Consider the following 25,189-nt stretch of genomic DNA (forward strand, 5'->3'; position numbering starts at 1 on the left):
ATCCCCCAAAATTCACCAGTCTCACTCATGATCTGAATATTTTCTCGAATTATAGCTAGGAAGCAAAGCACAGTGTCTTGAGGCGTGTGTCAGCCTCATGATGAGAAGAGCAGATCCTCCTCTTTTAACTCATAGATGTCTTCTGCTGCTTTGAATAGGCGTTAGTGGCCAGAGATGACCTCTGTGTTTTGATGCTGTCAAGGTTACCGGGCTGAAAAAACAAACCAGCAGACATCCCAGGTTTTGTTTTCCCCGCTGCTGGGTGCTCCACATGGTGCGTCATACATCGGCATCAGACTTTGTCTTGGCTGGGGGCGAGGCATGCCGAAAGCTCCTCCAGAAGGCCCCCAGGTTTTGGAGCTCTTCAGGACCATAGCCTTTCTTCTGCTATGGAGTTTAGCAAGTCAGGCAAAACTCATGTAGGAGTTGAGCTATGTTGGGCATGCGAGACCATCGCCATCAGATGAACGTGCTCCACTGTGCTGCCATCACGTGTTTCTGTCACTGCAGGCATACCAAAGGCACATGAACGCAGTTTCATGGACAGCATTTTGGTATCAGAACTTACTCAAGAAGTTTATTTTCCTGCAGCATAGTTCAGCAACACTTGATCATTGCTATGGGTTATTTCTGTGTTCTGATTTACCATGTGGCCACTCACAGAATTGCATTGGCACAAAAGAAGGAACAGTAAGATGGGAACCAGGCGTGGGAATAAGCAGCTGAGATGGGAGCTTTGCCCGCTGAAGAAAATTTATACAGCAGCTCTTCCTGAGTCTCCTCCAAAGCACAGCACTTGGCAGATCTGACTCACCCGACCTGGGAGTGTTTGTGTGGATCCCAAACACTGCACCGGCACCACTCAACAGTCCTAACTTTTTGTTGAAAGTGTGCATCGATTCATGCTGTTTCACACATGCCTCATGTCGTTTACCCCTGAACCATGGTCATTCTGTTTAGTGCTACGGTAAGAATTGCTTAAGAGCCACAGCCTTTTTGTTTAGAAAACCTGAATATTGCATAGTGCAATCGTCAAGTCAGGTTACTTTTAGGGTGTTAAGGCCCTGTATTGTTAAAGCAAGTAAAATGTCATGTATTTTGAGCCTGGTTACAGAGTAGCCTGATAAATACTTGTTCAGGCTAGGTAACACGGAATGCAAAGGCATATTACGCTTATCAGTAATGAAAGGATCAAACAGCATGGGTCTCTTTTTTTTTTTTTTTTTTTTTTTTTTGTACATATTTTACTTCTAACATAGTCTACTTGTTCTTCATTTGTGGCTGCTAGAGGCCGTGAGGGGATGCATTTCATGTTTGGAGTGTCATACATGTAGACACTTTATAAATGTGATGAGTAAGACAAAGAGACAGTGATTCAGCCTGAATCAGTTGCGGAGCTATTAACTCTCCTTATCTTGTAGGAAAAGATAAGAGACCAAGGGTCCGTAGGGGATCATTTCATTAATTGTCTTGCGTTTCTTAGTTAAGGTCTATAGTGTTTCTTCATACCAACATTCTGAAGTCATGTCTCAGGCACAAAAACTATGGATTTAACTTAAAAATACTAGGTTTTCGGCTTTTTGTCTTTTGAACTGTTAATATTTGTGTTTCTACTCTTAATGACCACAGAAAAATACTTGAAATTTTTTTTGTGTTAAACTATAAGTGAGATTACTTTGTCACCTTCTGGTGTGCTTTGAGATCTAACAAACAGGGAGAAAGTTATAGTAAAAGTGATCCTTTGCGCAGGCCCATGCGCCAAGAGCATTTTTCCCCTGTAGTCCTGCAAGTGACAGAAGCAGGGAAGGGAGAGGCCTGGCCGTTCCCCCATCCACAGGAGATCCTGGGCAGTGCCTCTGCAGCTGGGATCCAGTAACTGGACGGTCTTTTGTGTTCACCTTGCCTGGAAAGAAGAAAACTGCTGTCTTCAGAAGGTGCTTGGCTGTAGGACTCTTGAAGGAAAGTAAACCCATAAGGTAATCCTACAAGAAGTAAAAATGGACCCCAAAAGAGTGAAATGCTGGCAGTGGAGCACGTAGCTGAAGGAATAGGAGCAAATCAGAGAGTACTTTCAGTGAATCTGAAGCTGGAAGCCAGTGAGACGACTAGTGGACCTGCTGGGTGGATTGCCATGTGCAAAGGGAGCAATTCAGGAAAGCAGAATATCGCAAAGATGTTAAATGATTTATTAGTACCAGTCTTCACTGCAGATATGCATCCAGATTTGTTGATAGAGCACAAGTATGAGGTGGCTGAGGTGTTAGACAAAATATGTACAGTCTTATTAGAAACAACATAAGAAGAGTGTGGAACTAAATGTGTTTGAAGGCTCTAGGGAGCATCTGGAGAATTACAGCCCAGTAAGCTTATACTGGTGGTTGGTAAATTAGGTGAAATAGCAGTTACCAACAGGTCACAATTCATAGACTTTAGCCATCAAGATTGAACAGAAGAAAATGGTGTCGTGCCGAACTGAATGGGAGGAAGGTGTTTTGGCAGATGTAAAATTATCTGATTTAACTGATGAAAGCTTTTTGAAAGTTTTGTTCTCCTTTGCAGCTGATTATTAAGAAACATGGTATTACTATGATGAGAGTCAATTTGCTGGTATGACTCAAAACCTGTATTGGAGACGGAAGCAAAAGGCACGTTAACTGGTTAGACCTTCTAACAGTGGTACGCCGATAAATCCCCACTTTGAACTGGTGGGCACTGCTCTGTTCTTATAGGCATGAAGCAGCACTAGTGTGGGATGTGCCTGCCCCACTAGCCCTGCCAAAAGGCTGCACTGGGAAGTGTCTAAATGGTGTTTGATTCCCGAGTATGGAGAGCTATGGGGCTGTCAGTCCTACACCCCTCCATGGGGACCTCCTGTTTAGAAAAGACCTGGACCTGAGAATAGCAAGCTCTTTCTCAGTGTGCAGCTGGCTTGAAAAACACAGTAGTAAAAGAAAAAATCCCAGTAATTTTGAAAACATACCATTAAGAATAGGAAAAGTAATAAAGAATAGCATGGAGAATGTTACCAAAAGTAAAAGCCGATATATCAAGAACGCCCTCGTCTCACCTCAAAATAGCATTCGAGAGTTAGTGGGAGTTCTGGGAACACGAGATGAAGCTGAAAAAGGATTGGGGAAATCTCGGTTGTGGAGAGTGGCTGAAGAAAACTGTGACTGTTTACCTTAGAAAGCAGATGAGTCAGAGAAGAGATGTGCTAAAACTGTATAAACCAGTAAATGGTAATTGAGAAGGTAGATTTTGGTAGTTTCTGTTTTCCTTGTCTTAAAGCACTAAAGTAAGTAGGTATTTAAAGTAATCAGAAGGTTGCAAATTCCAAAACCGATAAAAGGAAATTCTTGTTCAGATCTGTGATTAACTTGTAAAAGTCACTACATCAGTAAGTTGTTAGGCTGAAGAATTTAACAAGGTTTTAAAAAGGTTATTTTAATGGATATCAGAAATATTTAGAGCTGCCATAATCCATGCTGACAAATTTTGAAGGGGATATTAATCCTCACACTTGAGATTTTAAGACAATCTCTAGCTGCTAGGAATACCTTTCTGTTCTTTTGTTGGTTGTTCTTCCTTCCTAAAGTAAAGGGTTAGGAAGGACTTTAGTGGTGTACTTCATATAATTTTTGTATAAAAGGTGTGAAATTAGTTCTGACTTTCAGTAACATCCTAAAGAGCATTCTCTGTGGGTGATGCCTGAATTCAGAGCAGTACGGTCTGTTTTCAGGCACTGGCTGAACAAAGTAGCCAGGGGATGGTAAAGGTGGTTCCCAGCATCTCTTGAAGTCACCAAGGTCTGTGGCTAAACAGAATCGTGCAGATACTGGATTCCAGAAATGTAATAAGGTCAGGAACTGATGCAATTGTAAATTCGTGTAGAAGGTGTTGAGTTGCTTTTTTTTTTTTTTTTTTTTTTTTTTTGGCCATATGTGCATTGCATGTATGAGTAAAAGATCGTCATCTCTTAAAAACGCCCTTAAAACAAAAGCGCTTTCTGCACTTATGTTCTGGAGTTCATTTCACTTACAGTGACTGGAAGGCATGACATAGGCATATGTTGTCTTTACCTGATGTCTTCAGTTAAACTGTTAAATTAAATAGGCAAACCTAAACCAAGGAATTTTTAAAATTTTTTTGTTTGCAGTTCCAGTATGTGTGGTTTTCATGGATACACATGTGAGTACATGATATGTATGTGAGTGCATGGTGGTGAGCAGTCCATCATTTTTGTTAAGGTTTCAGTTGTATTAAATTATATTTGTCTCTAAATTAAGTTGACACTTGGCAGACATCAGACTGTCAGTTCATGTAGTCCTGCCATTTTACATGATAGTAACCTCTTCAGGAATTGTACTTGCAGTCTTACAAGCATGTTCATCTCAGTGCTACTAGGCAGTTATTCTCAGAATTGTGCCTCTTTTTAGGTGACATGATATGTTAGGATAGTTCAAAAAAACCCCAAACAATAATTAATGATGTTGTCTACAGATCTTAAAGGTATGAGATAGATATTTGATAGGACTTTTGAAATCAAATCCTCTTGAGAAAGGAAAGCTATATATGCAAAAAAAAAATAATCTAGTTTCTGTTTAATTGCAGAAGGTAAGATAATTCCAAGATGTTAATGGAAAATGTTGATATTTGGCCTTTAAATAGTAAGCATAACACAAACATGCTGATGGGAATCAGTAAAATGGCATGGAAAAAAAACCCACTCTACTTGAGAGTTTTAGGAAATCAATGGGTAATAAATTGTGCATATGCTTATGCAGTAATAATAACAGAATTTTAGAAGAATTATAAAGGCTAGCATGATTTCTGTTACAATAGTGTTAACTAACTGGATCATAAATGCAAATGAAAGTGTTTAACTCTAGATGAGGGACTCATAGCTACAGTATCTCAGCTATCGTGGTTTCACTGCATAACAACAGACTCTCCCATCCATCAGTCTGCATCACATGGTTTTATTTTTAGTACTGATAAATGTAATATTTCAAGATCATGTGAGACTGGTAGTCAGGCTGGGCACTGGGGGTTGCTCAGTAGCTGCCTCTTGTGCACTCCCTCATGCTTTGCTGAGAGACACTGTCCAGGACTCCCTGGCTCGTGCTCATTCCCCTCAACAAAGGTGTCAGCTTTGGCAAATGGTACATTAAGAGCAAAATCGTTTTTCAGAGACTGAGTTTGAGATTTGGTGACACACACAGTGTCAGGAGGGTTGGGAGCATGGTTGCAGACCAGGCAGGGTGCCCCTGCCATGGCTCATGCCAAGCAGTGGGCAGGCACTGGCATCACGGGTACCACGGGCATAATAGGGAACGACAACATTTTTGTTGGTATTTTCTACAGAAACATACTTTGAAGGGATTACCATATAGCCATGGTAGCAAAGTGGGATGTAACTGCAAAGATGTGCTTGACGCCAGCATGGAGGTTTGCTGAAAAACTTCTGGCTGGTGGGCTGTACAGATGGACCATGGAGCAGGAGGCGGCAGTGATTGCCACAAGCTATGTGTCCACCTTCCAGCTGAGGCTCTGGGGCGGGGGATGGTGGAGGAAGCTGGTGGCTGGGAGCTGCAGCTGTGGGATCCCTGTGCTCCACTGTCTATGGATGCTTAGCTGGAGCATTCTCAGCTCAGCTTCATCTCCTACCCTGTGCTAGCTGAGCTTGGTTACGGGTCAGATTACCAGGGCTCCTTCACTTCTGCATCGAAGCGTTGTGGTACTTGATGGTCCATGTAGTATCCTTGGGTCCTCCACAGAGTACTCCTTGGTACTGTGTAGAGGACTTTGCTTGGTGAAAATCGCTCTTTGTTGCATCTTGGGTCCCATTTTTGACTCCATGCTTTCGATCTGTCACCCTAACTCTCCATCTTCCTTTTTTTGCAGAGAGGGAGACACTCTGATTTCTCTATTATGATATATGATCCACTCGGAACCACCTCATGCAATTAGCTCCCCCGCCCCAAGATCACTAGCTGCTTTGTAATATGAACAAACAGTTTTCAAATGGAGCTGTTTGACCATTGTGCTAGTGATGTCACCACTTTGTTACTAAAGGTTTTTGAAAAAGTGGATGACTCCTGGGCTGTTTCACTCTGCCTGTTGCTCTTTAGGAAGGCCTTGTACTTCGAAAATGCTGGCAGACTAACATTTCAAAGTGTAACAAGAGCACACACAGAGCAAAACTTACTGGAATGGCTGATTGCTTGCAGATCTGCATGCAGACATGAAAATAGTTGGCAGACCATCTAGGCAGCCGCCACCTATACCCCCAGCCTATAGACAAACACAAAAATTGTGATTTAATCATAGCTATATAAAGACGTAGATCATTCCCCTTCACCCCCATGCACAGGATACGACTATATCTTTCTTTTTGTCATATACTCATCATAGTGAAATAATATGTCTTTATTCCATATATGTGCAACACTTCAGCACTCAAGTGAGCTTTAAAGTGATCCTATTCTATAAAAACATCAGAAAATGAAAATAATTTATTATTGTATTTATTAATAAAACGCAGTTCTTTTTCTTAAATCTCAGTTAATGAATAAGAAAATAATGTTTTAATAACAGAACCACTGAACTGCAATAACCATGTGTAGTCAGTTAACACAAAAGAAAAAAGTCCATCCCTGCAATATACCTTCTAATGCTATGTGAAAATTTATATGAAGTGTTTCCAAAGGTTGGCTTCATTCCACCTTTTCTTTTAGAAGACTGCTGGAAGCTTTACTTGATATTTAACCTAAAATACAGTTTCCTGAATATCATCCTATTACTTACAGTAACATTTAATAATGCCTTACTTTCTTGGTTTTTCATGTCTTTCCAGTACTTGCTGACTCTTTGCATGACTCCACTTTGCCAGTATGCGTTTTTTGTTTTATTATTTGCCTTTAATCTAGCATCTCAAAACTTCAATTACTTTTCTTGCTTTTTAAACTCTTTTAAGAATGTTAAAATCTGTAAAGTATCATAAAGAAAAGAAAACAAAATTGTACGTAGAATGAAGACAAGTATTTTCTTCAGCCCTGTCTGAAGTAATGCCATTGCTGCTTGATAAGAGGATGTCCAGCAGCAGTGTTTTCTGCTTTTCATAGAATGTTTTGGGTTGGAAGGGGCCCCTAAAGGTCATCTAGTCCAACCCCCCTGCAGTGAGCAGGGACACCGCTAACTAGATCAGGTTGCTCAGAGCCCCATCCAACCTGGCCTTGAATGTTTCCAGGGATGGGGCCTCCACCACCTCTCTGGGCAACCTGTTCCAGTGTTTCACCACCCTCATTGAAAAGAATTTCTTCCTTATATCTAGTCTAAACCTACCCTGGTTTAGTTTAAAACCATTGAACTTCATGGAACCATGGCAAGTCAGAAAGCACAGCCTGTAATGCTTGTGGGCAACCTCTTGCATTATGGGAGTGTTTATTTAACAACACCTATTAAATCCATGTTGTATATTTACAGTTTAAAATACTTTAGTGATGTTTGTTCCACAATTTCTTGCAGAATCTTGTCTTATTGCCTAATTCTTCTGGCTAATCTAAAGGGTTTCTTTTCCCCAAAGGCATCAGAAATGATGCAGATGAATCAATCGTAAAAAAAAAAAAAACAAACCCAACAGCATTTGTAAGCTAAATGCAGAACTGAGGGCAGGGAGAATCATTTTACATTGCTACTTGCGTATGCAGTCTAGTGTCCTTCTCTGGAAACATCTAATACATAGAGGCAGAAGACTTAAACATGGAGAGTGTGCCAGCCTGAGGAGGGGGAAGAAAGGTGGCTTTGTGGTGGGAGGAAAGCTGCAATGGCTTGGGACAGAAGGCTTGGTAGGACAGACATGGACAGGTTCTTCGGCGGGGTAGCACCTGGTCACATGTAAGCTTACTCTTTGAAATAGTTGTTTTCTAGTTGGCAACTCACTAACTCTTGAAGGGTGTTTGACAGAGGTGTAGGGATTGTCAAGTCAAAACTGTTGTTTAAATACTAATACCTGTGCTTTGAAACAAAATGGTAGAGAAGTTTCCTTTTTAATTTAGGAGATTTTTCACTTCTGGAAAAATTTGGTAGCCACCTGCCTCTGCTTCTTTGCAGAGATTAGTTCTAGCCAGATAAATTCTCATTTTATTGACAATCTGAAAGGAGAGCCGGTTGCATTGAGACTTTCATGTGACAGGGAATAGGGAAATGGTATCTGGATAACATAGAGGCAGTGCACAGACAGACAGGCTTGCCTAAATACAGTTCATTCCTTAACCACGGTTTTGTCTCAGTCAACAAGCAAGTCTCTGGTCGACAAGCAAGTGACTTGGGATGCAAAACATCTGCTTATTTTGCCTGGTGAAACTTTCTTAAGGGGAAAAAAAAGAACAGAAATTTGTGTACTTCCTATTGCTTTTTCTTTCTTTTTGAGTGAAGGATAAACTATCTGAACTGTAAAAATTGCTTTCCAGTGATGCAGTGCTTATAAGCTAGTTGGCTCAGGCTCTTGGATACAGATCAGACAACTTTCATCTCTAGTCTGTGGTTCATATACTGGCTGGGATGTTAAAGGTTGAATATTGTTGCTTTTTGGTTTCTGAGAAGCAAGTAGGTTTTAGCTCAGTTTCTTGAAAACTGCTTTCTGCACCACAGGTAATCAAGATCTTTGTTAATACTTGCATTAGATGCGTTGTTAATATTGCAGTTGGTATTGTCCTAGACAGTCAGACATGTGTTTCCTATCACCCTTATGGCCAAAGATCCAGTAGTCTCATGGTGATCCTTACGTTGTTAGGGTGCCCAGGGATCACATCCCCAACCTATAGTTCAGCCCTTTTAAGCGTGTTGAGTGAACAAAGCAATTTTAGAGTTCTGTAGAGGTAGCCTTCTTGCAGTGCTTCCCTAGCCTGCTTTTTGCTTTGTCTTCAAGGCTAAAAACTTCAAGGACTGTCCTTGTTCATAAACTGTGCAGTTCCTACAATACAAGGGTCTCTTCTGGTTGAGGCTTCTTAATGCTACAGCAGTAAAAAGGAATAGCAGTGATTTGTGCTTTCCAGGGTTGTCCGCTTTGCCTGTTGCGATCCTTCTATCCGAGTAACTGATTGAACCCCTTATTTATAGCTCCCTCATGATCTCTGGAAAGTCAAACAAATAAAATTATTGGTTACTTGGCCAACTGCATCATGGTACAGTTTTTATTTCATAGGAAATGAAGATAAAACTGCTTACAGGGATTTGCTCTGAATACAGTCTGTGCGGAATTGCAGGCCAGCCAAAGCAAGGGTGCCGTTTCCAAAACCTGCTATTTGGTGTTTCGTAGAGTATGGCATTTCCTTGGCTTGTGTTCAAATTGTCAGAAGTTTGTATCGTTTCAGTTGCAAATCAGGTTGGGCCAGTGTGTCTCAAGCCTGGATCAGAGCCTCCGTGGAGGTAATATGCATTAAAAGAGTAATTCTTCATAAGTATCTGCTGTCTTACTTATTGTAATAGGCTAAAATGGATGTTTTACATGTAAATATTGTGATACTTAGTTATTTGTATTGTTAATTTAGATTCTCTTTTTCATACCTTTCTGTACGGAGAGGGTACAGAAAGGTGCGGGTGCTGAGTGGCTGTGCTGCTTTTTCTGCATTCCCTGTTTTGCTGCCTGCTCCCTCCCTGGCTTCGTTAGCCTTGGAAGTAGACAGTGTTTAATTTTCCATTTTGTTTTCCGTGTCTATCTCAGCAATTCTACAGTCGCCTCAATAGCTGCCCTAAATGCCACTAGCTGAACATCATATAAACAAACCCAGGCAGGGGCAGCTGGCAGGCGGGGAGTTAAGGTGGTGGCCTCTTGGTGGAAGTGAAAGCAGGTGTCCTACCTTTGCAAAGTAACCTGGTGGAATTTCATTGTTCTCACAGAAGGATTAGGGATGCATGGTCTCTGTGGGTCACGCGAAGACAGTCCAGGCAATCCAATAAAGATTATAGGAATGCTTTCTTTTCTCACTTTCTGTGACTAATTTATGGTAACCGATATTCCTCAGATGGCCAGAATTGTTCAACAATTGCATGTAATTCACACAGAGGCCTTACGGTTGGACTTGATGATCAGTATAACGGTAGTTGAGTATTTCTTTGGGAATTTGTGATAGTAAAGTAGTCTCACTTCAGCAGTGAAATGCCGAGCTATACCATTTGTCTCCATTCCGCCTTATAACTCACCTTAATTAGATTAGTGCACAGCTATTATCACCTGGGAAATGTTAATAGATTTGAAGTGCTGATCTGTGCTCTTACTGGAGTCTGGATTATTTTTACTTCCTTGTTTTTGAAAAAAAAAAAAAAAAGGTTGAACTATTGTAGCTGTCAGAAGTAATCACGCTTGGGCAACACATTTTGATGCTTGCCTCTGAATTTTAAGGTCTTTTCTGTACATTGCTGGCAAAGATCAAGTTTTTACTGCAGCTCTTAAAGGGTGACGTTCATATCCGTGGAGAAGGCTTGCACAAAGCTTATACTGCAGACAGGTCCTATATAAGACTTGTTTGGAGGACTGTTAACAGTGATTTCAGCTAAGCAGGTGCAACCTAAGGTATAGTCTACCCTGTAAAATCATCAAGAGAGTCATTGGCTGGCTTCTGATTATAAAACCTCTACCGTGAATGCTAATGATGATGTTCAGAAACCTGGAATAGTGTTACTTAGTTGCCAGGCTGCGTGAGTTGGAATACCTGATGAGTAAAAAAATATCCTTTACCTTAGTATATTTGATATAGACAGACTTAGTATATTTGATACGGGCAGATCCTCAGTATGTAGTTACAAGACACTATTATTTATCTGACACGTCTCAGAATAGACTCCAGAAGGTGGAGAACTTGTGTTGCCTCCTTTTTATGTGTTAACTAACACAGTTCTATATAAAAAAAAATCTATATTAAATTTTTATGAGTTTCTTTTAAAGATTCCTAGTAGTGCAAGTGGGTTTTTTTCTTGAATAATGTTCTTGTACATGCACATATACATGTAAAGCTCTAAAATTATATTTAACTATTATATGAACACTTCATCAGGAATTTTTAACCACCAAACTAGGAAGATTGAGTGTAAGGGAGAGTGCTTCTGTCATAGGCACTTCACTGACTTTTTCCATCAATTCCTTAGCCTGGGGCGTATTCCCAAACAGGACAGCATTTACAAAGTAGAAAGATACTCTAGGAATTCCTAAGTAGCTGCTGTTGAGAAAGCAGAGTAGAGCTAGTTAATTTTGAGTAGGAACAGTTTTCAGTAATGTTTATTGTTATCCTGTCTCCTCTGGTTTTTTTGTAATTATTTGGTGATCCATCTTTTTGGATATAACACAAGATTCCAAAACGTATTTTGTCCTTGACTGTGTATTTTTAAAAAGAAGAGACAGAATAAAAGCCATAGGCTCTGCTTCAGGGTGTCTGTGTCTCTGCATCCAATATTTTTCTGTATTTTAGCCAGGAAAAAAAGACAAAGAATTTTAAATCTGTCTTATGTGGGGTGCTTTGGTTGTTTCCCCCCTTCCTTTCCTTGGACCTTTTAACAAAGATGTGCATGGTCTCTGGATTCAGATATGGTGATGATGCACAGGTGGATGTCAGTGAGCATTATTCTTGTTTTTAAAGCTTGATGTTCATTTACACTGAACTTCTTACACACAGCCCAAAAGTGAATGTAAACGTGGAGGCTGTAAAATGGTCCTGATTTATACCATCTGTAATGTAATTTTGTAGACCTTAGTGAATATGAGCATTAGGTTCACGTACTTTTAATTTAATGTAGGCTAAATACCAGAGAATTTTAAAACTGGGGCTTTCTTTCTTGTGGGAAAATACTTGACTGTAGATGCTTGAACCCAAGGAACTGCCAGCTCTGCACAGTTATTGCATGTATCTTATTTTTAATAGCAATGGACCTTTCCTAATGGTGCTCATCAGTGATTTGCTAAGAGAGAGGGGGAACTATTTTGCTCTGAGTATTTTGATCTTAAGGCAAAATGGTTGTTCATCTTTAGATAGAATAGTCATCTCTCCTTTCTTTATTATGGTGTTTTTATCTGTATGGCAACTAGAAGAAAGCAAAATCTTTCTTCTTATAAAGGAAGATGATGAAAGTGCTATTTTATCCATTGCTCATCCTTGTCAACATTTGGTTTTGATTTATTTTTAGTGAACTTGGGTTTGCCTTTGCATTTCTAGGGAGTATATATGAGCGATTAAACAGAAATTGATAGGAGAGAGTGGTAGTAATGTACATGCTATGAAGGACTTTCCCTCACTGGAACTGAGCATGGCATAACTCTCAAAAAGATTTTTCTGTGGAAACAGTTATCTTTTCTGTGAAAGAGCTTTTGGGACTTGAGCATCCTTGTGAAGGGGAAGGAATCAAAAGCAGACCATACTCCTTATCACTGTCACTCTGCTGTTCATGAGATGGGAGATGAGCAGACCTCCACACACATTTTCCTTCCAAGAACACGGTGTGCAGATATCTCATGCATATGGGTGATTGACTTGAGGCCTTTACTCTTTTCATGCCTTAATTATTTTCCTTCAGATGATACCCAACTATTTTCTTCACTAGCCCTTGAAGGAATAGTTAAGAAACTTACTCAGATGAAAACTGGTAGCCAGATACCAGTATCTTGTCATCCATGTTAGGTTCATATCGCCTGTCATTTCTGTTTCTCACATGCAGCTTCCAGTTCTGACAAGTGACCCGTCAAAGATCCTCAGCTGCCCAAACATATTTATTGGATATACCTTGGATACAGCTAATTTCTGTTGGTTTTTTCTAACTGTCCCCTACAGCTGTAGTTCTTTGAAGCCACGATTAAGTGTGGTGATTCCAAAGTGAAAAAAGTAATTCCTTTGGAACTGGCCCTGTGAGCCACTTCATTCATAGGAGCGTAAAGCTTCTTGTTTGGTACCTGTGAAGGGTATCGGGGATGCTTTCATGTAAGGTAGGTGATCAGATGGCATGTGTTGTGTTCTGTGAACATATAAAATGGTTATGGGGTAAATCCTTGGGATTAATAGAATTTGGGGGTATATTTCTTAAAATGAAGTGTATGACTTAAGGAACGTAAGGAGATTTGTGAAGCTTTAGAGCCTTTCTGAGTCCTCGTCTTGGCAGTTTACTATCGAGGCTCCTAAATGTATTCAGTGAGATGTTGACAGTCTAGGTATTTTTAAGACGACATCTTACTCACACTAAGTACATTCCCTCCTCAAAGTAGTTATCAAAACAAATTTTTCTTGCAGTTGCCTATTTGCCAAAATCATCCCCTAGAGCTTTTAAAGGTCAGGCTGCCTTCCATTGGGGATTGGATGCCAACCGTATGATACCTTTCAAAAATAGATATATGTGGTGGCTTGGATGCCAACCCCAAGATACCTCTTAAAAATAGGCATGTGTGGCATTCATCTGCAAAGCAAATAGACAAAACTTGCTGGGGAGCATCAAGCCTCTCCCCAGTGGGTGAGCAACCACACTACTACTTGTAGAGGGTACCAGCCGCTCACGGAGTGAGCGCTGGGCAAATGGTTGCCTCCCCTGTGCTTACTCAGAGAGTTATTGCTGGCAAACTGCACTGCTCTTACCTGGCCCCTTCTCTTTCTGCAGCTGAGCAGCTGATCCGAGTCTTTGTGAGCCCCGTGCATGCTCTGAGCATTATGAAAAAAAGCGCCAAGGGGAAAAAATGAGAGCAAGTGTATTGAACAAAATGACACAGAGCTTCTGACGTATCCCCGCATGTACTTACCTTTAGACCCTTACCTGAGGTGTTTGAGTTAGGGATGTAGTTGCTTTGGAGTAGGTTTTCACATGAAGGCCATGGAGAAATCTGTGGTCAGAAGAAGGTACAGAGTTGGACCTGGACCTTTCAGGTCCGCTAAGGTCAGCACCTTATCGTTGGTCCAGCATTACCTCTGATTTCATTTAGTGTAAGGTTAGGTCCCCAGCTGACACAGATGTCACACTTAGCTTATTGATAATGTTATACCATGAAATCACATTTCCAGTTTGAAGAAAAAAAAAAAAAAAGGCTATTCAAATTTGGCCCTTGCATAGATTTTTTTTTTTGTATTTTTAATACCTCATAGTAGCTTTTATATCATCTCTCACAAGAATGTTGTTTTGTTTGTTTAAATAGTATATATACAAATCGAAGCTCCTTTTCATAAGAGCAGAAAAAGCAAGATGACAGCTGCTGGCAGAGTAATACACTTTTTTCAAGGAAAAAAGCAGGACCCTGGGATGAAGTGGCCGACCTCTAATGTGCGAATGGCAGGGGAAGGCGCTGCCCGCGGCAGCAGATGAAGCCCCAAGGGGCTGTGAGCAGCTGCTGTGCCGTCAGCCCCCCTCGCCAGTGGCCCCAGCCTCTCCTGCAGCAGGGGTAAGGATTATTAAAGAGTATCCATCCCTGAGATATCTGGAGGCCACTCCAGTCCTTCCAAGAAGAGAGTTCATTTTCTTATTGTTTAGACTAGAGAAACACAAATAATTTGGATGGTGCTTTCTGTCTCCAAGAATTCATTTGCCGTTTCTTTACCCACTCTGTAATGTGCAGCCCCTGTTGCGAGTTAGAAGTTTTTCTCAAGAAATGTAGACACCAACTATTATAAATTTGCTGTTCTTTAGCTGCAGCACAATGTTTGTTATTAATAGCAGTAGTTTCTTCTTAATAATAATTCCTTGACGGGTATCGTGCCTTGGAAAATTGACAGCTCCACATGCAAATGAAGCACTTCCACCCGGGTGTAATGTCTCTGGAAACAAAAAGTCAAAGTTCCGCAGGTGTGGGAGAGACAGGGACTGTGTCATTAGAGAATGCAATATAAGACAAGTAGGGCAATATAAGACAAGTAGGATAGGAAGATGAGTGTGCCACCCCAGGAGAGGCAAACTAGCTGTCTACTATGTCTGCTGATTTTTTGTCTAGTGTTATTAGGAGGAAAAATACTTACATGATGCTCTTTGCATGATAGAATTAGTTCAAATGGAGAGAATTATCCTGACATTGTCATGGCAAGAAATGAAAGTCCTAAGTAAAGGTGAAAGTCTGTTTGCAGCATGAGAAATTAGGAGAGAGAAACTTGAATAGCCTTTATTTTAAAAATACTAATATTTTAAAAATAGTTAAATTTTACATTTCATTGAACTAAACATACGCAGAACTGTTTAGAACCAGGCACTGGTTATAAGTAAAGTACAGCGAGAAGCAACAGCTTGTTAACTGCAACTCAGTACTACTTACTCTAGGCACCTGTTGTAATTTTTGAATTACATTTTCTGTATAAAATTCTGCTTTAGTTAACTAACGTCAAGTCAATACATGTACAAAGTTGGCACAGTTTCCTCAAGGATTTAACAGGGCTATGTGTTCATGTACACACCCATGTTATGTGTATGTAATGCATATACATATTATATGTGTGTATCTCTACATATTATGTAAAGAGAGACACTGAACTGTATTAGCAAGTGAAGGTGGTTATTGGTTTCTCTGATATCTTTACTTTTATGTTTCATTTCTGCTTCCCTCTGTACATTCATCTTTTTTCTTTGATAGATATGCATCTCTTCATCCTTGTTGCTATTAACCGTAATGTGTGCTAGTCTGTTGTGTGTACTATATGCACTATATGTACATATTTCTCTATGCTTGTAACCATGAGTGAAGCTCAATCTACTTATTAGGGGATTGCATAATAGGATTTCTCGATACAGCACATGGGTGATGCTCGGTGATCCTAGGTAGGTTTTCCAGTCCCCTTTTCCAGTGCTTTGTTTCAGCCTTTATATGTTCCTTTAAAAACTTGCGTACCTTCCTAAAAGCACAGGATTGGAAGAAGCCTTCAGATAGGCTGAGTCCTGTACTCTGCTGCTGTAGGCAATAGCCTAATCTTCTTTATTAGTTTTTCTGTTTCTGTCCTAGGAACAGTTAGGTCTTCTGCCGTTGCCACTTGGAAGGTGGATTCACATCAGCACTTTCAATACCATTAGAAATGTAGTACGATTCATTAGGGGGGAAAAAGGCCAGCAGTTGCATAGAACGTTTGCTGTTGTATGTGCTCAATGGCATTATAATTCATTAAATGCTGTGCACTCTGCAAAGACACCTAATTCACTTGTAGTTTCAGAAATGCTCATGCCAGATAAAGGAACGTGGCTCTCCAGGTGTAGCAAATTGTGCTGTAATCAGATATTTGCCATCAAGTATTGTCTAGTCTCTCTTGCTGCCATAGTCCATCTGCGAGCAGATCTCCATAGCGTATATGAAAATGAATGCTGGAGAAGACCTCTATCTTTAGAGCATGTGCCTGCTCCCCAGTAAAACGGGTGGAGGATCGGAGATAAAAAAAAATTACTCACTGTGACTCACTACAGTGTAGTGTCATTTCCTTTTAGTAATAAAATCTATCTCAATTTGGTAGGAACTCTAGGAACTAATTGCCCGAGTTATTTACCCTTTTATTTTTTCTAGATGTTTGTCCCTTGCCTCTATAGCAATTATGTACTGTATGTTTTTCAGTCTTCACTGTCGAGGCTGGCCCTCAGGCTCCCCAGTCCTGGCAGCTAAGCGAGCAAGCTTGGAGAAAGGATGACCTTCCCTCTGTCGATGTGGGTCAGGTTAGGGATCTTTTAAGGAAGCTGGACACCCACAAGTCCATGGGCCCTGATGGAATGCACCCGCGAGTGCTGAAGGAACTGGCAGATGACATTGCTGAGCCACTCTCCATCATCTATGAAAGGTCGTGGAGAACAGGAGAGGTGCCTGAAGACTGGAAGATAGCCAATGTCACTCCAGTCTTCAAAAAGGGCAAGAAGGAGGACCCAGGGAACTACAGGCCGGTTAGTCTCACCTCTGTCCCTGGAAAGGTGATGGAACAACTCATTCTGAGTGTCCTCTCCAAGCAAGTAGATGAAAAGAAGATCATCAGGAGTACCCAGCACGGATTCACCAAGGGGAAATCATGCCTGACCAATCTGATAGCCTTCTACGATGGCATGACCGGCTGGGTAGACGAGGGGAGAGCGGTGGATGTTGTCTACCTTGACTTCAGCAAGCTCAGGGACAGGACAGTGTCTTTGTGTTTGCTGAACTTCAGGAGGTTCCTCTTGGCCCGTTCCTCTGTCTCATCCAGGGTACCTCTGAAGACTAATCCTGCCATCAAGGCCGTGAACTGCTTCCCCCCCCTCTGGGTTACCATTACCCGCCGACTTGCTGACGTGCCTTCCGCCCCTTGTGCTGGTAACTGATGATGCTGATGCTGAACAGGATCGGCCCTGACGTTGTTCCTTGAGCAATGCCACCTCTGCTGAGAGGGACCTGGGAGTCCTGGTGGACAATAAGCTGACCATGAGCCAGCAATGTGCCCTTGTTGCCAAGAAGGCCAATGGTATCCTGGGGTGTATTAAGAGGAGTGTGGCCAGCAGGTCGAGGGAGGTTCTCCTCCCCCTCTACTCTGCCCTGGTGAGACCCCACCTGGAGTACTGTGTCCAGTTCTGGGCTCCCCAGTTCAAGAAAGACGAGGAACTCCTAGAAAGAGTCCAGAGGAGAGCTACTAGGATGATAAAGGGACTGGAGCATCTCCCCTACGAGGAAAGGCTGAGAGAGTTGGGCTTGTTCAGCCTGAAGAAGAGAAGACTGAGAGGGGATCTCATCAACGCATACAAATATCTTAAGGGCGGAAGTCAAGAGGACGGAAGCAGTCTGTTTGCAGTGGTGTCCAGCGACAGGACTAGGGGCAATGGATGCAAACTGAAACACGAGAGGTTTCAGTTGAATATGAGGAAGAACTTCTTCACTCTGAGGGTGGCAGAGCACTGGAACAGGCTGCCCAGGGAGGTTGTGGAGTCTCCTTCTCTGGAGATATTCAAAGCCCGCCTGGATGAAGTCCTGTGTAGCATGCTCTAGGTGAGCCTGCTTTAGCAGGGGGGTTGGACTAGATGATCTCCTGAGGTCCCTTCCAACCCTTACGATTCTGTGATTCTGTGTTTTAGGGACTATAGAGGTAAGATTTCAGTAATGACTGTTGTATGGTATTCTAGATTAAGGACTTCTGCTCTTGGAAGATTGATTGATATCATGTTTTCAGTCGTGTCCTTCAAAAACTGTATGAAATTAGGAATAACAAAATGCTTTCAGAATGCTTTGGATTTCAGTGGTCTTGTATGTTAGAAAATGTGAAAAAATTAATAGAAGTATCAATAGCACGTAATGAATTTAAATCACCAAACCTGGCTTATGTTGGAAAGAGGTTACATGTACTATAAATCACATATTTGCTACTCCAAAAATTGTGGTTACTCAAAATTTCTTGTCTAAGATTGTAATAAATAACAACATTGCTAGCTGCATATGATAGTCTTTCTGTTGCGGTGCCTTTCTAAGAAACTTGGTGATCTTTTGGGCCAGAGACTGATTGGACTTTGTTTTGTTATTTGCAGTAATGGACCAAAGAGCATTAGAGTGAAAGAAAAGGGAAATTTTAAAGTATTAATAAAGTGATCTTAAAAAAAAATATATTGTCTGTTGGTTTTCCATTAGAATAATACAGATGTTTCCTTTGCCACAAGACAAGGCCTTTTCTAAATGGAGCATCTGTGAAGATGAGAAGTACAGGGCAGTAACTGAGATTCATAAACTATAATTTATGTTTGCACAACATCTTTAATTGAGAAATGTTATCAGTTTTTTCATTCTTGATTAGTCCATAATACTGGAAGTGAATGCATGGGTTTGTCTCCCAATTGTAAGTTAACAATATTTTCCCATTTCGTTTTATATATAAACAAGTCTTTTAATGTTGAGGATAATTTGTGATGAAAATAATTTTTTAAGGTTATATTTTTTGCTGATTCTGCTGTGTTTGCAGCATTATAGTATGCAGTCATTTCTTGGGGAGAGCTTCTAGCACCTTTAGTATTAATTAAATTTAATTCCTGAAAATCAAGTTGACACTAAAACAGAGCTATTGAAGATGCTGAATGTTCCACTTTTGAAACAACTTCTTCACCTCTATGAATTTTATAAAAAGGAGCTCAAAGAAAACATAAGACCCTGATTCAAAAGCTCATTGAACTTCATGGAAAGCATCCTGTTTGGGGGCAATATATTGGCACTTAATTTATTGCACTTAATACATTAGGCCAAGAGTTCCTTGAAGTTTTATTCATGGGAGATCATCTCCTGTGTGAGATAGCAGTTCAGAATCTGATTAATGTCTGTAATACAATTTTTTTTCTAGAGTAGAACAAACACAATTTGCGATTTTTATCATATTTTAAAAAAACACAAACAAACTAAAATAATTAGGCAAGATACAAGGGCTGTGTGGACCGCAAATGGTCCACAGACGACTTTCTTTGGCACACCAGCATTTTTGCTCTTTTAATACAAGATAAAACAGCTTAGTCCTTCAATACCTGTGTGAAGGTGCTAAGTAGGAAGCAGAGAACCATAAAGGCAGAAGTAAAAATGGGTCCCTTGAGAGTTGAAGCCGTTAGTGAAAGTAATGATATCTTTGCGTTTATGGGTTAGCAATAAAATTCCTTTTTGCAGAGGGGTAATTCAAGCTTATGCGTTATTTAAGTGTGCTATCAATGGGGCATGTTTTCATATGCTTTACATTTTAGCCAACATAAAAACCAAAAGTAATTTTAATTCTTAGGGCAATACTTCTTCCTTACTTTATCTCTGCTTCAGTATGTTATGAAAAATGAAATAAAATTAAATTGGAAACATTCAAAGCAGCTGTGGACTCAGCACCTGTAATCGGATGTTAAATGTAAATGATGGAAGCATCTTTTAAATGATCTCGTAAAATAATAACACTTACTCTGAAGTGGAGTTTTCAAATTGCAAGTTTGCTTCCTTATAAGCATGTTATCAGAAGGCATATAAAATCATTGTCTCACTTTCTTTTATGACTATGAAGCAGTAAGTTTATTTTGGAAGTTACTAATTTGTGTCTAATTGGGATGGAGGGAGGGATGCTCTGGTTAGTCTTGCTTGCATTCAAGTGTACCATTGGATGTTTCATCAAATCCAAAGAAAAGACAGTTTGTGCAGAATTTGAATTGAAAGGTATCTAAAAGTTTTAACAAGATTCCTATTTAAAATAGAAAAGAGACAAACCACGTCAAGGTAACTGTTGTCACTTTGCCCATAATTTGTATCATTAAGTCAGCTGGTATGTCTAATCTGTAAAATCATGTGCTTGTCTCAAATCTTTGCCAGACATAACAGGGCACTTCTAAGACAGGCAATAGCACCTTTGATGGTGTTAGTTAAAAAATGTTATTTGAGCTATTAGTTTTATCTTTTGTTCCTAAATTTTCTCTAGCAATTTATTCTATATGGTCTATGAAATGTCCAATATGGGCCCTGTTTTTAAGCATTAAAGGTCTGATTTTCAGTGGTGATAAGTACCTTCCACTCTATTATCAGTCACTGTTAGCCTTAGTGGCTCCCAACCTTAAAGGCTGGGATGAAGATTTTTCAGTGACGTCCTTGGGTTACACAGGGGGTTTTCTTCACTGCTTTTGTAATACTGTTAAGCATTACCGGCAAGTACAGCTAAGTCTTTGTTGCGTTTTGCCTCGGGATGGATGAAAAGATGGGTTTGTGCACGGGAGTTACACCAAATAGAAAACAAAATTTTGCCAACTCTGTGCTATTCTTGTTTAGATAGAAGGGACAGAGTGAAACTTTCACCAAAATACAGGTGCTTGTATTAATATGTTGGAAGTTCTTATTTACTGCTCTTCAAGAAAAAAAAAGAAAGAAAGAAAAAAAAAAGCCTTGTGTGATATAATCCATCTAGTGGCATGATATAATCCACCTGACTGGGAAATAGGACTCGTGACTTGGGGTGCAGCTGCAAGGTTATAATCAAGCAGAAGCAAGTGTTTTTCTGCAAAATCTCAATGGGATTCTTCTTAGCTGCTTAACAACAGAGAGGTGGTTTGTCACACTCGCTTCCTCCCGTAATGTTCACGTATGCACAAAGAAACAGCTTGCTTTAGCTGTTCAGTCGTTCAAGGGTTGATGCTTCAGGCTGGCGAGCTACGCTGATGTATACATTCTGAAGTTCTGACCCTTGACACTCTGTGAATAAATGTAGCAATCCTGCTAAGTAAGTGTAAGATCATCTTTTCAGCTGTCAAGTTTAGGTTTCGGGTATGCATATTTATACCCTAATTCTGAAAATGACTGCTGACTTTGTTGTGAAGCGTGGTGGGTCTGTCTTCTCAGAGCTTGTCTTAGGACTGGGATGTTTAGGAATACCAGTCCATCTCTGTAAACAGCAAAATGTATTGTGGGAAAATCTTCTCTTTCTGTCTCTTTTAAATGATTCATTATCTATTTAGATTTATGAAAAAGCTTTGCTAAAGCTGGATGCTCATTTAATAACACCCTACTGATTCACTATTTAATACATATTTTCTTTGGTTTTATATGCTGTGTCTCTGTAAAGTTAACTGGGGGGAATCTCCTTGTGTATGAACGCAAGCGTCCCGTGTATATCTGCGTGGTTTTGAAATAAAACTAATTTAGAAAAAATGTTTCAAAGAAAAAGTAACTAACGGAAGGTAAATGGTTTTACAGCTAATTTCTGCTTCAAGAACTAGGGTGACATGTTTTTATCAGTTCAATACTGAGGTCTCAAGAGATACTGTATTTGTTAAATTGATAAATTAATTAGAAATGAGAGAGCAATTTGGTAAGTTTAGACTTGATTAGATTCTCCAAAAAAGCCCAGATAGCTCTAATGCAGAGAGAAGAGCCTAAAACTGCTTTGTATTCCTTCTACACTCAGTAGCAAAGCAACTTTTCTATGAAACTTTTGGTTTTTAATAATTTGGGGCTCAAATTTTTTTTCCTTTCGTGTCACTATTGACATGAGTATTCGAATTCAATCTGATACCGGTGCGTGCAGCTTCATTTGAAGTCCGTAAGAAGTGATGATTTGACGTAGAGTCTGACAGTCTGAGATTACGGTGGGGGAAATAATTTGAAAGCGTGTTGGATGGTCTGTATGGGGCCTCCTGTTTGCTGCTTCTGTAATGAAATCCTACGTAGCAGTATACAGTATGTTTTTGTTGAAAGCATGCGATGCCTTCCAAAAAGGCCTGATGGTAAGAGATTGTGCATTTCCTAACAGCCATGACAAAACGATTCCAGCTGTTCTTGAGAGGCGCCTAATGCTGTGCTGAAAATTACTATTTTGTACATCTTCTTTAGGATTTAAATGAGGTGATGTTTATTTTGCAGTATTGTTTAACTGGTTCTTGTTAAATAGTTGTTAGCACAACACACAGTTTTGGTAATGCTGGTTTTGTTTGTAATCTTTTAAGGTTGTGCTGGTGAGATGGAACGAACCATTCCAGAAATTAGCAACCTGCGATGCAGATGGAGGAATATTTGTTTGGATACAATACGAAGGCAGATGGTCTGTGGAGCTTGTGAATGATCGGGGGGCACAGGTTGGTATGCATGTTTTCTCTGCAGTTAAGAGTTATCAAGTCCTGAGGGGCAAAATGAAGAGGACGATGAATAGTGCTTTATATGTTTCAAAAAGCACAGGAGAAAATGAAACAGTTCTTTATTGAAAGAAATAAGCAAGAATTGTCGCAAAGACACTTTGCAAGGACAGTGGCTTTATGCAATAGCCGTGACATCAGAGCTACAACTGGGCTAATGGTTGGCCTGTCTAGTTCTGTGTGATGCAACCTTTTATTAAAGCAACACAAAATTCCTACCTAGCCCATGTATCTATTTTCTTGTCTTTGATATGTTAAGGTAAGCGACTTTACGTGGAGCCATGATGGGACTCAAGCACTTATCTCCTATAGAGATGGATTTGTGCTGGTCGGTTCAGTCAGTGGACAAAGACACTGGTCTTCAGAAATAAACTTGGAGAGTCAGATCACCTGTGGCATATGGACTCCAGATGACCAACAGGTAATGGGGCTTTTAGAGGAATTGTGTTGTATTGATATGCTATAGAGTATACCTCTTAACAAGCTGTTAAATAAAACGGTCACTTCGTAAGAACAGTTTCCCCTCAAGACTAGTGCTCCCACAGATAACGAAAATTTAATTCATCCTGTCATTCTCATTAGGCAAATATGATAATGTACTAAGTTACCTATCATCACTTCTCACCCCGATTCACACGCAGTCTTATTCAAAGTTAGTTGTTTGAGACAGGAATCTGTAATTGTACCTCTAATTTGTTAATACAGCTATCTTGAGAACACATTTGAGCAGAGATACAGCCTGGACTAGTAAACATCTGACTGGTCATTTCTGTATACAGCAGTTCCAGTGACAAGATATGGTTATGTTTGCCTTCATATGAGCAAATGGGTGCCACTGATTTAGTGTCAGAGAGACCTCTCAGCCCTGTGCAAACAATATAATTTAAAAGAAGGCCATTTTTCCAACCATTGAGTCCAAAACTTGCTGAGCTTTGAAAAAGCCAGTTAAAAGATTCTTCTTTACCGGTTTTCTAAAGAAGCATATGATATTGGTTGCATCACCATTTATAGCAGGGCTTGAGCTAGCCCATTGGTTTCATCTGCAGAATTTACAATGGCCATTTGCCATTCACTGTTGACCTTACTGGAATGCTCTTTCCTTCCATGTGCTTGCTGTCGTTATGGTTACACTCCTCTTTAAAGCCAGGGAGTCTAACTGCCTCATTTTGAATCTGGGGAAATGTAAATCTTGACAATAAATAATTTACTTGAGATCAAGAGGAAAAGACAAGCAGCAGAAGTTGGAGGGGAAACTAAAATCTAATAGCTCTCAGTCCTATGTTTTAAACATGAGGCTACCCCATTTGTGTGATACTCGGTTGTTGCTGTTGTGTTTGGAAAATATCTTCACTTGAGTGTTTAATTTGGGGTGACTGACTGCCTTTAATTCAATTTAGCCAATATGTTTGTACTTTCTAATCTGGATGCTCCATAAGTGGTTATTCCAGAAAATAAACAGATGTTCAGGGTCCAGATAAGTGCATTTGAACATAATGGCCGATTCCAGCTGTGGGAAAATCACTTGCTTGAGCTACAGGCTCTGCTGCTGACAAACTCACTGAAATAGAGACCAAAACCAGCCACGAGCTTGATTGTTGCTCACAGATCCTTTAACTATGGGGTTTGCATGTTAAGTGATGATGGATCTTTGTACTGTTCTCTGGAGCTGGTGGAAAGAAGCTATCTTCTAAAATGTATTTAGATGTATTTGCCTCTAGAGGCACAAGGAAATATGATTCACTGAGGTTCTAGGCAAGAGACTATGCTCAGTTCAAACTAAAAATAGCAAACTGGGGGGGAGGACATTGCATACATTACACACAAATAAGCACATATGGAAGTGGATATCCTTACTAGCTTATCTCCTTATCTAGTTTCTCTCCTGATTTGTATCTGTGCAAATGAGAACAGAATATTATTCTAGTCTAGAGTAGCTTCAGCATCTTCCCTGTTGCCTAATGTAATCTACTTGTCGGTACACTGAGTGAAAGACAAATGTCAACGTTTAAATTTACATTTTCATACTAATTCTTTTTGTCACCCCTCTGGCACCATGAAGATTGCTAGTGAAAGTATTGCTGGAAGATGCAATGGTCCCATGACCTTTAACACAATTAACTTGTAAAGTTAAATTTGCAAGGGGAATGTATAATTCAGTTTTCTATCGTCCTGATAAGAATTTGCTCAGCCTGTCTGTTTACCTCACTCTTCAGTTCTCTTAGCTTTCTCCCTCAGCTGCGTGCATCCTCTTTTATTCAAGTCTCGTTTTCCATCTGTTCTCCTATCTGTCGGTTCAACACCAGTAGGCTGTCACCTCTGTCACTCCTCACCACGGCTCTGTGGCAGCTCTGCAGGAGGAGGGTAATCTCCTACCACCATCTTTCTGTTGGAGGCAAGAAGTGGTTGGAGCTACAGTGCTGCCAACCATCGTGTTTGACAGAGCATGTGTAGCCTCCGTGTTTGTCTCCATGCTGTGCTTTGACACAGGCTTCTAAGTAAAGCGCCTGAGGTAGTGGCTGATGCCACCTGTGGTTGAAACTCCATAGTTAATGCTTCCCAAAGCCTTTTGAGAGCCTACAGATGGGATGAAAAAGGGAGAGATGGCCAGGGTGGAGTACATTTCCTGCTG

At 40.3% G+C, this 25,189-nt stretch overlaps 1 protein-coding gene across 1 annotated transcript in view; it reads left to right on the plus strand.

Annotated features, from left to right (window-relative positions):
- The window catches only part of TULP4 (TUB like protein 4), a 126,390-nt gene that overhangs the window by 49,855 nt on the left and 51,346 nt on the right, over positions 1-25,189 (plus strand). The window contains 2 exon segments of the mRNA XM_035899866.1: positions 22,375-22,503; positions 22,820-22,981. Of these exon segments, the coding sequence (XP_035755759.1) occupies positions 22,375-22,503; positions 22,820-22,981 (291 nt within the window).

The sequence above is a fragment of the Egretta garzetta genome, unplaced genomic scaffold (genome assembly GCF_000687185.1).
Source record: "Egretta garzetta isolate BGI_Z169 unplaced genomic scaffold, ASM68718v1 scaffold397, whole genome shotgun sequence".
NCBI lineage: Eukaryota > Metazoa > Chordata > Aves > Pelecaniformes > Ardeidae > Egretta > Egretta garzetta.